The sequence below is a fragment of the Pectinophora gossypiella genome, chromosome 9, assembly GCF_024362695.1.
Source record: "Pectinophora gossypiella chromosome 9, ilPecGoss1.1, whole genome shotgun sequence".
NCBI classification, from domain to species: domain Eukaryota; kingdom Metazoa; phylum Arthropoda; class Insecta; order Lepidoptera; family Gelechiidae; genus Pectinophora; species Pectinophora gossypiella.
In genome coordinates this window covers 101404-120617 of record NC_065412.1, presented here as the reverse complement: position 1 = coordinate 120617, position 19214 = coordinate 101404, and the positions used below count along the sequence as shown (strand labels likewise).

General features: G+C 39.5%; 1 protein-coding gene across 2 annotated transcripts in view; it reads left to right on the top strand.

The window, feature by feature from the left end:
* Positions 1-6799: 6799 nt before the first annotated feature.
* Positions 6800-19214, top strand: part of LOC126369345 (uncharacterized) — a 33183-nt gene continuing 20768 nt past the window's right edge. Inside the window, exons 1-2 of one of the 2 annotated variants that reach the window (XM_050013697.1) lie at positions 6800-7062; positions 8245-8301. In XM_050013697.1, coding sequence (XP_049869654.1) covers positions 8256-8301 — 46 coding nt within the window. In that variant the 5' untranslated portion in view covers positions 6800-7062; positions 8245-8255. The remainder of the gene's footprint in view (positions 7063-8244; positions 8302-19214) is intronic. The other variant, XM_050013696.1, reaches the window with a different exon arrangement.

The window sequence follows — 19214 nt, the reverse complement described above, 5'->3', positions numbered from 1 at the left end:
TAAAGTTCAAGTAGGCACCTAGTAAAAACAAAATATGAAATAAGTACAGGTACAGTTAGGTTTATTACTTAAAATTACAACTTCAAATATTACAAAATATCGCAGCAAAGAAATAGCAAAAGCAAAGATACCTACTGCTCATAGAGCAACACGGGCCTCCGGAAGACTGGAGTGCTCTAAGCTACTGCCAAATAAACTGATAACGTAATAGGTAAAAGGTATAGCATCATATAACTTTTTAGTCTCGAAGGATGTAATATAATGTCTAGAGATCTCTTCAGTTCATACTTCGTACTCGTAGTGGGATGTACGCTGTTTATGTTTTTTCTATGCACGTCGAGGCTATATGTCCCTTTTCCCAGTAGTTCTACGGAAACCGTTCAGTGATAACTCTGAAACCAGGGTTGATGAGATCGTTGACCTTTTTACTGACGACATTACAGAAGAAGAAGAACTAGAGTAAATCGTGGCAGCACAAACAGAAGCAGCACTTGCAAGCGGCGAGGCAGCAGAGGCAGGGAAACCAGGCCAGGGTAGCGGCCAACATCAGTAGACCATGACTTAGAACTTCGTACGGTGCCTGCTGCGAACAAATGATTTCATATCGATAAGTATTATTATTTGGGGAACCAACAGTATAAAATACTTCTTGACATAACATACATACTCGTACATAACATAAACAGCCTAATACACGTCCCACTACTGGGCACAGGCCTCCCTTCAATCAAGCGGAGGGGGTATGAAGCATACTCCACTACGCTGCTCCAGTGCGGGTTGGTGGAGGTGCTTGGGCTAGTAACCAACCGCTCAACGTGTCTTTCGAAGCACGAAATCATCTTACTTTTTCGGACAATCAGGTGATTTAAGCCTGCAAAGTCCTTACCGAACAAAGGACAGTCTCATAAAGTGATTTCGACAATGTCCCCATCGGGAATCGAACCCGGACCTCCAGATCGTGAGCCCAACTCTCTAACCACTAGACCACGGAGGCTGTTGACATAAGAAATAAAATTAAACCGTGACCTACAAAGTTAGATATGGTTCAAGAAACTGATTAACAAGTGTAAAGGGGACATTCAAAAGGATTGACAAAGATGTTACTGTACCAATTAAGTATGTCGCAAAAGTGGAAATGGATTTTATCCATAAATAATTTTACCTGCGCCTGTGCTGCCTCAGTTTTACAGTCACCAGCTTGCATGGATTGGTTTGTCTCCGATGGAGTCTTTGAACCACATCTCTGAGAAGTTCCCGTTGCACAAGCTGTGAAGGGGCTTCTTAGAGGGGGCAGGCCTTGGACCAGACAAGAGCAAGGGTTGGGCAATAACTGACGTAACCAGTACCAATTTGGCCACATCGATGGCGGTGGTTGGACTAGGGCATGCAATCTGTCTAATAACCCTCGCTTTACTTGCATGGTCATCAGTTCGTTATACACTTTGTTGTAGACGTCATTGTGAATATTTTTCTTTAATAACCCTTTCACATCATTCTGCACATTATTCTTCTTTATGAGCTCTTTGTTTTGCTTTCCATTTCCTTTGACTCCCTGATTACCATTTCCATGTATTTCTGCATTACAACGTGAGCACAAGAGATTCTTCTCTTTCTGTTTAGCAGCTTCGTGTTTGCACGTACCCGTACAACTGTGATTCGATTTAACAATGTCTTTAAGTTTTGAAAATCTTTTTAAGGTGTTTTCCTTGTCATTCTGCTCCTTTTTGCGCGCCTCACACTCCTTTACGAATTTCTGCAACTCTTCAGTTTTCCTTCTTATTTCTTGTTCTTTCAATTTCAAGTATTTTGTTGCTTTCTGTAGTTCTTCCAGTTGGTCAGACTGTGAAGGTAATGATGCTAATGATGGGGGTGTGTTAGTTTTAGGAGTTTGAACTTTTTTAACTTTTGATGGGGCTTGCTTTTTCGTCGATGGTAAGTGTATTTTCGTTAAACAATCATATTTATCATCTTCGCAGGTGCAAGGAAGGCGTATGAAGGCATCTTGAGGTAACTCTATCATACAATTTTGTACGCGCCGCGCCCTACGCATAATTGCGTTAATTTTGAATACATAGATTTGATAAAGTTAGTTATCAGCCCAGCCCCGTTTTGCCACCGTCTCCACAAACACAGAGGGATGAAGGAAATCTGTGTACACATGTTATTTTTTTTATTTTCACTTGACTTTTTACTTGGACAGGAAATTTTAAAGATTATCTTGTCTGAAGATTTTGCTATTTTTTTCTGTTGAAAATGCATTAAAATTTAAATTATTTATAAAAAATCGCTGATGAGCCATTAGTTTTGAACAGGTTTTGAAGTGATTGGTAAAATGTCTTATGATGTCAGGCAGAGACTATAAAACCACTACTTAATTACATTTTATGTCAGGGGTGAGAAAGAGGACCAAAAACACAAAAAAATATTTCTGTCTTGGCACAAGCAGAATCTTCTTGAACTATCGTTTGGGTTGTGAGGTGGAATACCAACCTCATCAACCCTGGCAAGCAGAATGCTATGTTATCTCGCGCATTTTTACCATAACATCACGGCCTGCTTCCCTTTCTGCCTATAATGTATCCGGCCAAGTAGTTAATGCCATTTACGGCAAATCTACAATACCTACTTAAATAAAGTAAAAAAAAATGCCTATATGTAAGTACATTTTATTTTATTTTTTTTTTTATTTTTTTTTTTTTTTTTAAGTAATTCTGTTATTTAGGTATACTATCGCTGTAAGTTACCCAAATAAAATAAAATAAAATAAATAAATAAATAAATAAATAGATCTTTCAGCAAGTACCTGTCTTAAACTTACAGCTAGGGCTGGGGCCAATAATATATTCTATTTCTCATTTGTTTTGTATTTTGTTTTTCCTGTTTGTGCAATAAAGTATTTGTTATGTTATGTTATAATATATATATATTTTTACAGCCACTTTTGATAAGAACTAAAATGACGAAGAAGAAGAACTCATTATGGAGAACTTAAGTATTTATATAGTAAACATACATACATACATAAACTCACGCCCGTGATCCCTAATGGGGTGGGCAGAGCCACAAGAAATCAAAGACAACTTGCAGCCACTGTTGATACGATGTCGTAAGCTGGTTATGATAAACCTTATGGTGTTATATAGTAAAATAAAAAGTAAAGTAGGGAAGTTCGTATCACAAGTGGCTGTAGATAAGTACTTCTGATAAGTATTTATGCTATAATAGTCTAATAAGTATAGTGTCTCCCCTATTACATGGGACTTAAACATAGGTGGCGGGAAGTGGGTGTACTATAAACATCTGCCTACCCTAATTCAAAAAGTAGTATATATAGGTAGACTGAAATCCGCCTGAGCACATGACCCCGTGTGAGAGGTCGCGCCGCGAACCGGCCGGCGCGCGCGCCGCCGCCGCCGCCTCGGTCGGTGGCAGCTTCTATACAATGATTGCTCTTATATCTACGTGTACACAACTACAGCACCCTTACCTTATAGCCAGGCAATATTTTTCCTCTCAGACGACGCCCTGAGCCGAGGTTCGCGCCCAACTGGGCACCCTCAGGCCTGTTGTCTTAAATGTTGTACCGGGTGAGAGCCTTCAGCGCTCCCCATTTGTCCGGCCAAGTAGTTAATGCCATCTGCGGCAAAATCTACAATAAGTCACGTCAAAAAAAAAAAAGCACTACGAGTTTTTTTTTAAGGTGTTTTCCTTCGTTTTTCGCCGTGCAACAGAAAAAACCAGCGCCATAATGTCGCACTGGCATTCCACTGGGTAAGTGGAGTACTTAGTGTGGTGGAGTATGCCTTATGGAAGGGCCTTTGCCGCGTGTAGACTGCATATTTATCAAAATTTGTTCATTACATCATCACTAATTTAAGAGCCACGCTCTTGTCGGTGTAGCATACCTCCATGATACTTTTTAGGGAAAAATAGGCCAGTGGTTTCCCATACATAGATTATACAGGGTGTTAGGGACATCGTAACGTATACAAAGGGGGATGGTTCAGACCATGATTCTGAGTTGATATCACGTGGAATTTCTTATCGGAAAGTTCATGTCTTTTTTCGTGATTTTTTGCGACGGAAAATTCCACTTGATATCAAGTTAGAATCATGGCCTGAATCATCCCTCAAAGTTATCGTTACGATGTCACTAACACCCTGTATTTAACAGCTTTCGTGAGCTCCGTGGTCCAATGGTTGAGCGTTGTGCTCACGATCCGGAGGGTCCGGGATCGAAACCCGGCGGGCAAATCACAAAAACCTCTATGTGATCCCTAGTTTGGTTAGGACATTGCAGGCTGATCACCTGATTGTCCAGAGGTAAGATGATCCGCGCTTCGGAAGGCACGTTAAGTCATTAGTCCCGGTTACTACTTACTGATGTAAGTACGTAGTCATTACTCGAGTCACGTCAGGGCCTTTGGCGGCTCAATAATAATCCTGACACCAGTGTTGATGAGATTGGTAAACCACCTCACAACCCACACGGTAGAAGATTACATTTACATTTGGGTTTTTGGTTTACATTTTACATGCATAGATACATAAACTAACGCCTATTTCCCACCGGGGTAAGCAGAGGCTATAGAATTCCATTTGCTTCGATCCTGACACACTATTCTTGCTTCGTTTACATTTTGTTATGTAAATATTTCCTTTGCTGTTTGTGCAACAAGTAGATAAGTACGTATATTTAACTACTTATTTCTAGTTAAGTACGTAGCTATTTCTTGAATAATCAGAAATCATTAATTTGCAGAGAATACAGTATTTATAAATAGGCATTATAAGAAAATTTTAACCGTGTATTCAGCCGGCAAGTAGGCGTGCAAACGTTTAAGTTGTAGTCAATTAAAACAAGTCAGCTTAAACATTAATTAAAACAAATAAATTAAATTACACAAATGTCAGAGACAGCCATTGATTAAAATTAATAAAATAGTAATAATATTTAAAAGAAGCAAAAATAAATGTCAAAGTGTCAAATCAATTAAAATAATTCATCATCATTAATATTTAACACAATGTTTTTGTTTCATAATTTTGTTCTGTAATTGTTTTGTTTTTAAAAATTTCAATTCTTTATTAAAATTCATAAATAACTATAAAAACTTAGTCTAATTACACATAGATACAAAATGATAATTAAATGATTTTTAAATTAATCCAACATCAGTGAATTAACGTCTATGTGCACGTGCGTCATGTTCAAATAATCCACCTCGTGTCATTCCCGGCGCAAAGGTGCCCATCAAACTAGCCGCGTTTCCACGCTGGATAGCGATGGACAACCGTTGCACAAGGTACGAACCGGAGCGGGCGTCATAACCATGTTCTCTCAATCTCCGGCCCACCTCAGCCACAAATGCCTTCGCCTCCACACACCAGGAGCCCGCAGCTTCCACCGCGAACGGCACGAAAATATATTGCTGGGCGAGGGCTGAGTATTTTTCCCGCTTTTTCACCGCTGCGCACAACACAATTACACAACACAACACAACTAGATAACACAACACAACACAATTAGATTAAATTAAATTAAAATACATGAGTAGAGGCAACCTTGCTCTCTGTTCGATTGGGGATGAGAGCCCCTATTTGCGTCGCTGCAGTGGGCTGCTCGCGCCCAAATGTATTATATTAGTTATTTTTATTTTATACTAACATTAGAAATAAGTCATTTACTAGACACATATGAGTCAATGGTTACTTACTTGAAATAAAGTTTTATTTATTATTATTATAAGTAAGTACATGACGAAACCGCAGTGTTGCGCTCGCGCACCCGTCTCCCACACACAATGTATGCTCATGAGTTTATTATGTCTAGTACTTCTTCTGGTAGCTTACAGCTTTAAAGGGAGATCTGTGATAAGGTTCACATCTTTATTGACGGCGCAAATATGCTTTCAAATCAGCTCTTCGATTGTCCACATAATATTTTCTTTTGTTTGTGATGTTATTTATTTGTTTTTGTAAAATGGAAGGTGCTCCTGGTGTGGCGCTCCCCATTAGTCCGGCCAAGTAGTTCATGCCATCCGCGGCAAATTTACAATAAGTCTCGTAAAAAACTGGTGTAAGGGTGGGAAGAAAGAAAGTTCCAAGCTGCTTATCATACCGGATACTTATATAATAAAAGTAACTAAGGGTTTATAACTAGGTTTCCAGATAATCCATTATTAAAGGCTATGGGTGTTAATGACATCGTAACGAATACTAAGGGGATGATTCAGACCATGATTCAACTTTGAGGGTTGATTCAACCCCCAATGTTTTCGTTACGATGTCACTAACACCTTGTATTGCCTTTAATAATGGATTATCTGTAAGCCTGGTTATAAACCTTAGCTAATCGCATCATCCCCTTAGCATTATCCCGTTTTTTACAGGGTGTGCTTACCTAATCTGAAGATTTGACAGGTCCGGTTTTTTACAGAAGCGACTGAATGTCTGACCTTCCAACCCGCGAAGAAAAAACCAGCCTAATCCATGTTAGGGCACATACCTCCGAAAATGCATTTCTTGGGAATGTGGGTTACCTCACGATGTTTTCCTTCACCGCTGAGAACATGAATACGAAAACAAATTCGATAATCATTGGTTTAGGCCTGTGCTGGCTTCGAACCTGCGACCTCAAAGTTCGAGGCAAGCATTCTACCAACTAGGCTACCACGGCTCCAAGCAGCTGAAGGCTTCTTAGACAACAATAATGATGGTCAATATTAACATAAAGTTAGTATATTGTAGAGCTACTTTACCTTTACTAAAACACCGTCAGTGAGTGAATAGAGACCGCGGCATGCGCACGTACCTATGCGTCCGCGCACGACGTTTGCCACCGAGATCCGAGCCTGTTCCGATCCAGGTATTTTTAGCGGCAAACCAGTTCCCTGACTCGAAAGTGATCGAATAGCTCGCGAATGCAAAAGGGTATTCCTTTTTTAAAAAATAAACTTAATAATAAAAACTTCTTGGAGTTGATTTGTGTTGTGAACTTGTGAGACTGCGACTGGGGAAGTTTGAGGGACTTTTGACAGGGGGTTTTTGGAAGAAAAATAAGTAAGTATTTTTTTTAATTACCTATTATTATTGTTATCAAACTATGTCAATTTAATCCCTTAACTCTTTATTGTACACATTAATATATAATTAATGACAAAAAAAAACTTGTATAGTCTTGAAATTAAGTAAACATATCTTAAACACGAAATAGGTACTTAGTGTCTTAAATTAAAAACTATATCTCAATAGATTAAAATGTGTTATTCTTCACCATTTGGGGGGTTGGGGCGTTCTTATCATTTGAGCCATGTCAAGGGCCTTTGACGCCTCAATAATAACCCTGACACCAGGGTTGATGTTGGTAATCCACCTCTCAACCCACGATTTTGCGATCATCAATAACAATTTATTTGTATAAAAAAGGACAAACACGTAACTTGTAAATAAAATACCTCCAATGCGTCTCATCGAGGCAAATTGCCCAAAAAGCTGGCTGCATTGCCTCTCTGAATTACTAGACTTAGGTACTCTTTGACAAAAGTGACTACCATCCCTTGCATCCCCCGAAAGCCTTATTATTATTTTCATGGACCGAAAGCACTTAATAAATAATTACTAATAAAACTCTATTATAAAAAAACTAATTATGTAATAATATAACCCCCAACCCAATAGCCCAGTTCCCTTTGTTCCCATAATCTGCAATAGTCCTACACGAACCGGGGATTGTCTTTGGGTGCACTCCCATAGTGCCTACAGGGATAATCGCCGGTTGGTGTCACACCACATTTAGATTAAACTGTCTTAAGGGGCCTCTACGTGTTGGCTTCGGCCCCACGCACGCCTTCCAAAAGTCCGGGACTCCATAGGCCCGAGATATGGAAACGACATACAAATAAAAATATTTCTAATAGGCGAGCCTATTGCTTTTAACCGGGCACAAATCCTGGAAATCACGAGATATCAATTATCTATCACAAGCATGAACTTTAACTAATAAAGTCGCATTCAGCAATTTAGTGCCAGAGCCGGGATTCAACCCCGTAACATTGCGATGTAAGTTGCGCCTTCTCCGAACAGGCTATCACGGACTTTGTTTATTTACTCCATTATCGAAAGGCAGAAACAAGATTCGTCCTAAAACAACTTCCATAACACCTCACTGAACCTCTATTAATAGTTCTTTATTCTTTAATTTTCCATGGATGTGAATATTGATTGATAATCGATTGGTTTCAGAGGCAGAACCAATGGCGCATTACCGGTTTCTGTGCCTAATCGTCGTAGCTGCGTATGGTAAGTTCTGCCAGAGCATGGACACTATAAAATTTTTTTAATATTTTTTTTGTCGTGACTTATTGTAGATTTGCCGCAGATGGCATTAACTACTTGGCCGGTCAAATGGGGAGCGCTCTCACCCGGTACAACGTTTAAGACAACAGCCTGAGGGTGCCCAGTTGGGCGCGAACCTCGGCTCAGGGCGTCTCGTCTGAGAGGAAAAATATTTGAAATAATTAATCGACCCTAGTGGGTCGATAGCGATAAGCGCTGAACGAGGGAAATCGTCGACCACGCCGGCGGGGTCGGTATCGGGGTCCTGAAGTGTTTGGTGTCGGACACTATATCACAACCCGAAAACTTCATACAAAAAATCTCCTTTTATACAGACACTACACATTGACGTTATCGTACACGCGCGTGTGTGTAACGCCTGACGCCTGACGAATTGAGTGCGTAGAATTGGGTCGTGTTCAAGATAATCTATGACGTCACAGGGTCCTTTTTCATATAAATTCCATAGTAATTTTGTGTTTTGACGTTTAGTATAAAGTAACTGATTTGTCTAGCCCGGACACTTCATAAAAAATACACGTACGCGCGCATGTGTGTGTAACGTCTGACGCCCATTCGATTGAAGACTAAAGTAAGACCGAGGCGGTGAGGTAACCCTAGCTCAGCCGCTGGTGGGGAGCGGAGAGTTGCCGTTCTATACGTAGTATTCCTTATTCTATGACTATATACAAAAATCTCAACCTTACACCGTGAGTACGAGTGAGACAGATAATCTGTGTGCGCTCCCTTCCTCCCGATATAGTCACACGTTCTCTGAACAGTAGGCTCTGCACCGTATCATTTATTGGTCGAAGCTCTCAATATAAATCGCGCCGCGCGCGGCGTGGTTGTCATGCAGACCCGGCAGGGCTACATAATCTTATTGTATTTTTTGACGATATACCATTCCATCACTTACCATCATGTAAGATTGATAATATCTTCCATAAAAAAGACATGGCCTTCCCACAAGCAGCCTAAATACTAACTATACTTACTACTTATGTTTTATAGCCGACTGAGGCGAAGCAAAAAGGAGGGTTATGTGTTTGACCGCTATATATATGTAATTATGTAGTGATGTTTAGCAGATAGCCGTGGACGAACACCAATCTGTCCTAAGAATTGGCTTACTACGTCAACCGACCACATACATACATACATACACATACATAAACTCACGCCCGTAATCCCTAATGGGGTGGGCAGGGCCACAAGTAATCAAAGACAACTTGCAGCCACTGTTGATACGAAGTCCAAAGATGGATATGATGAACCTTATGCTGATAAGGGATCAGCCTATCGCCCATAACATTAGTCCATCATGTTAGAGGACACAATCCCTCTGTCGGTTTTTACGACATGCCCGGGAAGAGAAGCAGCTGAACGTGTTCTATGACCGACCCCACACACATCACACTTAGAAGAGAATATTCTTGTTTCATACTTTTAAGAACGTAGTTTTTCCGTAGTCGTGTTTTTTTTATTCGCCCCATTCCAGAAGTAGATACTAATAATTTATAATCATCATCATCATCATCAGCCGTACGACGCCTACTGCTGGGCATAGGCCTCCCCCAAGGATCTCCACGACGATCGGTCCTGCGCTGCCCGCATCCAGCGGCTTCCCGCGACCTTCACCAGATCGTCGGTCCACCTTGTAGCGGGCCTACCCACTGAGCGTCGTCCGACACGTGGTCGCCATTCCAGAACCTTTCCGCCCCATCGGCCATCGGTTCTCCTCGCTATGTGTCCTGCCCACTGCCACTTCAGCTTTGCAATTCTCCGAGCTATGTCGGTGACTTTAGTTCTCCTACGGATCTCCTCATTTCTGATTCGATCGAGCAGGGAAATACCGAGCATAGCTCTCTCCATTGCCCGCTGAGCGACACCGAGCCTCCTCACGAGACTCATAGTAAGCGGCCACAACAATTTATAATATTACTCGTAAAATATAATAGCATCGGAGCAAATAGGAGCAGAATTTACTCAACGCAAAGGTTTCAAAGTCAGATATAAGTACCTACCTGCTTAGGTTTAGTTATATCTTTCACCAAAGAATTTTCTTACCAACCTGCCACCGATTAGGATAGACAAGGCAAGCTAAGACAAGAACTATACTTAATAGAAAAACAGTTTCTCACGAGACGGCGGCGCGGCGACTGTGTGAGGTTTAAAATATTCCCATAGGTTGATAGGTGTACGTTTTAAATTCTAGCCTCGCGCTGGAAAATCCTATAGTTCATGGAAAATCACCTTTGCATTGTCAATACGCGTAGCCATGGGTGTCAATTTTATATACCTTTGTATGGACTTATTAACAGTATCCTCCACGTTTCATGTCACATACTTAATACATAAATTATCTTATTTGTCAAATATGTATTTAATAAGTAAGTAAAATAGTTATTTCCTTTACACTACAAAATACATGGTCATATTTGTAGAAGCTGAAAATGAGGCCTAAACTAGCCTGTGTTTTATATAAGATAATATTTAGAACATATTAATGCATGGGATTAACTGTCTAGGAACATAGGACATTAGGCAGCAAAATTACTAAGAGGGTCTTAAAAAATATTCAGTAGGTAACATAGTTACACTTTGAATCATTATTTTTACATAACGAACGTCTCATCCGCCTAAAACTACTGCAGATTCTCACAAATTGTATAGCCGGGGAAAAGAAGCTGCAAGAAAAATCTCGGCACAGGGCCCTAGACGTTCTTTAAAAAAAATAAACATAAAATATTGTTATACAAATTGAGTAATTTAGCTGCCTTTGAGGAAACGAATAGAAACAGCATTATCCTCAAGCTCCACTCACAAAATTCTTAGATATTGAGATTTTTTCCACTTAAAGATATCGTTAATGACAATTTAATGATATGGCATTGAACATTAGCAGGGTATGTCTGGGTTCTGACGTGGGCGTGAGTCATACCTTTTTTTTTTTTTTTTTATTCAAAGTAATAATAAACATTTTACAATCAAAAAACGGTGTCTCATAAACCTATAGACAGATTTTTCTGTACACCGCAACTCATCGTCTGTTTTTACATTTTGTAGGTAGATACAATAAAGATATACTAGATGGATACACACGGTAGTGAAGAAGTAGGTAGTTCGCTCGTTACCGCTTGCTAAACAAGTTGAACCTCACACGACATAACTATAAATAAATACTTACTGACGAGTTTGTTATTGAGTGACCTCTGAGGTCAAATGCTGAGGAACCTCTTTAGTCAGCCGTTACATTTTAGTTTACTCACTTTATTGTTTCCTTGAAGGAATCGCTTTAATTATCATTCATCAAAGCCTTTCTTACATGAGTAATAGGTCACTACATTATATCATCATCTCCCTAGCTTTATCCTGTTTTTCACAGGGTCCGCTTAACTAACCTGAAGATTTGACAGGTCCAGTTTTTTACAGAAGCGACTGCCTGGCTAACCTTCCAACCCGCGAAGGGAAAACCAGCCCAATACATATTGGGTCACATACCTCCGAAAATGCATTTCTCGGGAATGTGGGTTTCCTCACGATGTTCCTTCACCGCTGAGCACGTGATAATCATTTATGATCCGAACATGAATTCTAAAACAAATTCGACAATCATTGGTTTAGGCCTGTGCTGGATTCGAACCTGCGACCTCAAAGTGAGAGGCAAGCGTTCTACCAACTGGGCTACCACGGTCACTACTTTTTAATGTTCGGTGTATTCATGACGGAGTGGTATCAAACCCAGTATTCGTCATAAACCTGAGGTACCTGGGAGCTAGAGAGGAGGTACGATGCAATAGCTCGTGACGGAGCTCGGAGGTCGGAGGTGAAATGATCTCAGCGCGCCGGCGTAGGGAAAGGCCCAGGGTTACTGTACAGCCGGCCGCAACACAGTTGACTTAAGTTGTCTCTGCATAGCCTACAAAGCCACAAATGTACACATATAGACACAATTAGGTAAAGTAGGTAAGCAATTCGTTGCAGCCTTCAGAACCCCGATACCGACCCCGCCGGCGTGGTCGACGATTTCCCTCATTCAGCGCTTATCACTATCGACCCTCTAGGGTCGATTAATTCTTTTAAATATTATCCTATCAGACGACGCAGTGAGCCGTGCCTCGCGCCCAACTGGACACACTCAGGCCTGTCGTCTTAAATTTTATACCGGGTGAGAGTCCTCAGCGCACCCCATTTGTCCGGCCAAGGGTTAACGCCATTTGCGGCAAACCTACAATAAAGTCAGGTCAAAAAGCTGCAGGCTATGCACAGCAACCGCACCGCGAATTATATCAAGTGTTTCGACCAATGGACGCAGCGAATGCTTCTACGTGGATATATGTCGTACGGCTATTGGACAAAGCTCTCGTTATAATTTGCACCACGCAATGCTCGGTGCCGTGCCACGAGGGCTTGAAAAGTGAGGACTTCATTTTATACTAATGTATTATTATAATGCTGAAATGTTATATATGTTTTAACATTTGCTTACTGTGGTGCAGTCCGTCTGGTGACAGAACATAATCACATAACATAAGTACATAAGCTCACAACTATATTCCATTTCGGGTATCCATCGCAAGATGAATGTACCTCTGACTAAGTACCCACACCTCCCCGAGCTCTCTGTTAGACCAACGTGATAGGAGGTCCGTCTGATCACAGGAGTCACTAATAAAAACTCAAAGCAAAGGTTTAAGTTCAAGGAAAAGTCAGGAGATTGTGTAAATGAGTGTACTGTGGTGGATTGAGTCATTCACGATCGCCTCTCACTGTTGAGTACCAGCTCCACCACGGTCGGTACAGTCAAAAGCAAATTGTTAGTGACAGTCAAAGTATACATATAGTTAGCAACATCGAGAATGTCCAATAATTAGGGACGCTCAAGGTGGCCGTATAGATAGTAACACTCAAGTGACCAAATACATCGGCACAACCTGCGTGTTCAAAAAGTCGGCAGCAACCTAATCTTATGGTTTTTGGGAAATGTAGTCTGGAAAGTTGTATAATTAAACTTACATTTTAAACGCCTCTTCTCTTTAAGGTACATGACATGATCCCAGTACCTTGGAATTCCGACCAAGTAGTTAATGCCACCTGCGGCAAATCTACAATAAGTCACGTCAAAAAAATATATAAGTACCTTGGAGGTACAACGTAGTAGTAGGTATACACATTCTGTGCTAGTATTTATTGATCCAAGAAATAACTTAAATAGACTACTATTTTCTTGCCGATTACCAATTTACATGAGTCATAACGTCGCACCAATTGATTTGCTTCGCATGAGATAACTTTGTCATTTCACGGACTTCTGAAAACTGGCAAGTGAATCATACTACGTAGAGTGAGTTTTACTTAACATAATTAAAACACAATACCGGGTTCTTACCGCGTTGGTCTCCCAAACCTCATATTAATTTAATTATGATAATAACCGCGTAAACCTCAAACTCAAACAATGGTGCTGATTCCTGTAAACACCTCTTAATTTTAGGAAAAATTAGTAAATTAATGAATAACCCGGGCGAATCAAAAAGGTATCTCGCTGGTATGCAAACCGTTTGACGTGTGCTGTCAACATAATTCTGGCGGGTTACTGGCCAATGTAAAATTTTTAGACGGTTGTTTTAGATTTGTGCTTAAATTTTACGTGTGTTCCAAAAATTTTATGCCTGTCGATTATCCGTCCCTTTCCTTTTCCGTGGATAAGAAATTGACAGGTATAACTTAAAACAGAATTAGGAGGTGTCTGCAGGAATCGGGGCCTTTATTTTTTACTGGTTTATATCTTTACAAGGCAGGACATTAAACCTTAACAATACTTTATTTAGGTTACCAGGCGGTATCCCAGGGTATACACCCTCTATTGCTTTTGGTGAACGTAGCCTGGAAACTCTCATTCAATAAACATAATATAATACGGTGGGTGTCTGAGAATCAGACGTGGGCGTGAGTCATACAGGCTGCTGAGGTCAGATCTGCGGAACTGTTTAGTCACCCGTTAAAATGATATTTACTGACCGACACGCCGCACGAAACCTGTTCCAAAAGTACTGTTTTATCATTGATTTTAATGCGCCGGAGTTAACCGCCTGGGAACCTAAATAAGAACATTTATTGTTAAGGTTTAATGTCCTCCCTTATAAAGATTTAAATGCAGCAAAAAATAATGGCCTCGATTCCTGAAGACATCTCCTAATTTTATCTTAAGTTATACCTGTCATTTTCTTATCCGCCAAAAAATGAATAAATAACCCGGCCGAATAAAATAGACATCTCGCTCTTCTATCGTGTGGGTTGTGAGGTGGATTACCAACCTAATCAACGCTTTTGTTAGGGTTATTATTGAGCCGCCAAAAGTCCCTGACATGGCTCATATCTAACGATTACTTACGTCTTATCTTAGACATATGCCTTCCGAAGCACGGATCATCTTACATTCAACCGGGTGATCAGTCTGCAACGTGCTAACCTAGCTCACAAAGAGATTTTTGAGATATGTCCTCACGGGTTTTTCTTATGAACTCCCTAACTAGATTTCTTTTTTGTTCTTTTTTGACGTGACTTATTGTAGATTTGCCTCAGATGGCATTATCTACTTGGACGGAATACTACAATACAATACAAAACCTCTTTATTACACTTAAATCACATTAAAAAATACATTACTATTACTTATAATTAAATTGGTAGTACAACAGGCGGCCTTATTGCTAAGGTAGCAATCTTTTCCAGGCAACCTTTAGGTACTACCTAGATTGTACTACCTAGATTACCTATTACTATTATATACATATTTCGATAGAAACATAATTGCATTCCCATAGAAATCACGCTTTATCGTTGTGTATGAAATTCGCACGATGTAGAAATTTCTCAACAAGGCATTGCCTCAAGCTTCTGCTAGTTTCTAGACATATACGTTATAATCTGCAGATTGTATCAGTATCAGGGTTATGTGGCACACAACATTGCTTTAGGGAGGAATGATGAAACACTCATTGTATGATTTGTAATTCGAATTATGAACCTAACTTGAATGAATTCTTAAAATGAATATAGCACGAAAACTTTAATACATATATCGTGATCAACTCATCGAATTTAATCTTTTTATCCATATCACAGCGTGAATTTAAAATGATAAAATAGTAAAAAACCTTCATTACAAACACGATGTTGGTTTTTTGTGACTTCTTTGTTTCGACGGTTCGATGGTCACGCCACGATGTGGTTGGTTCACAGAAATATACTTCATATTGTATTGTAGACGACCAATTAGTTTAATTAATAGTTCATTTACATGCCATAAGGGATGTCAGTTCGGATCAGGAAGGTTTAGATTAAATACGTATAGTAGGGGAGCCCAAGCAGGGATTTCGTATGTGACTCGAGCTCAGCAGTTTAGTATTAGAAGAGAATCTTTGTGCTATGTTAAGTACTTTTACCAAGTATGGTCCCTCAATATAGTGACGCAGGGCTAGGGCAGTCGATCAGATTAGTAAAAAAAAATCGACCCTCTAAAAAACTTGAGCACATCAGATTTAAACAAAATAAGTTAATTACATACAGAAAACAATACCCCTTTTATAATCTGACGGTTTGAGCGTGACTTAAACTGTTTTTTTTTACATTTTTGAAAATTTATACACGCTTCCCCCACCACTAAACAGGTATACATCACATAAACTTTTTTTTTCTTTAGCATATAATCTTTGCGATCCAATAGGTCTTCAAAGTGCACGAGTAAAAACGCATTTAGCCCTCTGGGCTCCCCTACTAGTATATATATTTGAATATTGTTGTAAAGAGGGCATTCCAGGTTACGTTCCCCCAAAAAAAAATAGATGGCGCTGTCCAGGTATAACGTGATAATTACCTATTTTCTCATTCCTCTTATACTTACATAATTATTAAAAAATATAATGCAATGGCAGAAGCATACACAAAAAAGATTGTTGTTTGATATTTATTTTTATCATTTATTGACATTTGAATATTACTGTATCGGGAAATATGCCTGTAATGATAATATTTTGGTCTGTGTGAGATGAAATAAATAAATAAATATTTAGATCAGATTATGCATAGAATTATGTTGCTACCTATATTGCTTCTCTTTATTTTAATCAGAATAATAAAGGGTGGAAGATGTAGTTGCGTCTGGATGTAATAACAAGGGTCATCATTTATACCTAAAAACAAAGATAAAAGATGCTTATAATGTCTATTATCCATGAGAAGGTTAAACGAAGGAAAATTTTTACAGCACCAATTATTACCGTCTTACATATTAACGTAGCCTGGAAATTACCTCATTTTAAGTGCAATTGTTTTCGTGTCATGCGCCCTGCTAACAAGTGTGATGCTATATTATGTTTTTCCTAAAATATATCTATTATAATTAGGACTCAAACGAAGTTACCTGTTATCTGTTGATTCCAATTATGCGAGGGTGTCAATCGAAGACGACATATTTACTTGCAGCAGTACATGAGCATGTACCATCTTCATCAATCATTTTAGAGTATAAGCCTAGAAAGAAAACTATGATCTCCCGTCTCACTCTCGCCTCGCCTAGCGGCCCATGCGTCCCGATAATTTTTAAGAGGATTTTGTGTAATTCATGAACATTTTATAACAATGTTTTTGCGGTTTGGGAAGGTTGGGATAATTATAATCAAACTTAGTACCTATCATAGCAGGAAACACCCACTTATGAACATTAGAAACAAAAATTAGTAAGCCAGAAAGAATTAAATGAGTAAGGTGCGTAGTTTCGGAAGTGAGTATTTATCGTTTGTTCTACGGTTTCGGTCAATATTTGTTTAAATCTGACACTGCTGGCATCGTAGTAAATAGCACGCGAGATAATGCATCAACTATGTAGGTTATTCAGATTGAGGAGGTAAAAATTAAACAATGTTGTTAGTAAAACAGTTTCAATAGGTGACCTACATCAAAAGAGTTTCATACTTGAATAGCATAACACTCATAAACATCCTATTTAGGGTGTTAGTGGCATTGTAACGAAAACTGAGGGGGATGATTCAGACCATGATATCAAGGGGAATTTTCCGTCGCAAAATATTTTCTTCTTTTATCATATTTTTCGTGCGTTATTTTTCCGTAGTCAGGTTTTAGTTTTTACATTTATAAACTCACGCCTATTTCCCACCGGGCTAAGCAGAGATCGTTTCATACACGCACGCCGGTTTAGAGTAGACCGTACTAAACCTTTTCTAAGGAAATCTCCAATTTGGTAAATGTACGTCCTTCTAGGTCTTCCTCTGCCAGCCCTATCATCAACCAAACCAATCAATCAGTTTTTAAACTCTTCTTCTTATCGTGTGGGTTGTGAGGGGGAATACCAGGCTCATCAACCATCAAAGGGTTATTATTGAGCCGCTAAAGGCCCTTGACATGGCTCACGTAACGATTTCTCACTTAAGTACATCAGTAAATAGTAACCGGGACCAACGGCTTAACGTGCCTTCCAAAGCACGGATCATTTTACTTTCAGACAATCAGGTGATCAGCCTGTAATGTTCTAACCAAACTAGGGATCACAAAGTGATTTTTGTGATATCTCCCCACCGGGATTCGAACCCGGGGCCTCCGGATCGTGAGTCCAACCACTGGACCACAGAGGCCGCAGAGGGCGAGATTTTAAACTTATTATATAATTAAATTATATATTTTTACTTAAGTATCTACTTGCGTGCCTTATCCGAAGGCTCCACCGTAGAGCAAAACCAGTTGTGATCCATTGTCCGTCCCGCCGAGCCTTAGGTAGATCACCAAAAACGGCAAATTAATTGCAACCATAAGTAGGTAGGTACTTGATTTAGGTCCTAAGATAAATCTGGTGAACTCTATCACAAATGGTTACAGCCGATTCTCCATAAATCTTTACGACTATCTAGTCAATCAACTTGAAATGGACATTAGTCTTACTCGACGTTTATGACTCGATATGCCTGGGTTGTTAGGCAGCTGGAGTCATCCTATAGTTTATTTTTTCTTTTCTTATGTCGTGTGGGCGGTGTGCTGGATGACCATCTTCAGCAACTCAAATTCAAACTCAAAAATATATTTATTCAATAGGTAACATAGTTACACTTTGAATCGTCAATTTTTACATAACGAACGTCTCATCCGCCTAAAACTACTGCAGCTTCTCACAACCTGTATAGCCGGGGAAAAGAAGCTGCAAGAAAAACCTCGGCACAGGGCTCTAGACGTTCTTTAAAACTCTGGTGTCAGGGTTATTGATGATGATGTGATCCAGCCGATTTCGGCTACGGCGACAACTCTGACGTTCATGTGCTCGCATGTGGCATAAATAGTCAATCTTATTGGAAACGATTGTTGCACACAGCGGGCATTTAAGCACACCATTTAAATATGTATAATTGATCGCCGTATAGTATACAACTAGTATATAAGCAAAATATATGACATCACACCTATATTCTCAAAGGGGCAGGCAGTGGTATATAGTATACATATACAACCAAGTCGAAATAAAACAGATTGTCTTAGGATTGATCGCCGTTAGACGCATTTCCAAATCAATTAAAACATTGTTCCACCGTTTAAGTGGAGATTAGATAATGTCCGCTTTACAAATAGAAGTTAAATTGACTTTAAATGTCGGACTAATCGGTCCCGGCTGAGCCAATTTGTTTTAGACGTAAGTAATTAATTTAAATATTCTTTGAAATAACCTTTTATATCTTAAGTGGATTCTGATGTCTCTCAGAATAAATATCTTGCTCAATCATTTTCATTTCATTTCTTCTGCACTCGAAGTAAAAAATGAAACATAAGTAAAATGCGTTCAGCTGCTTCTCATCCCGGGAATGTCGTAA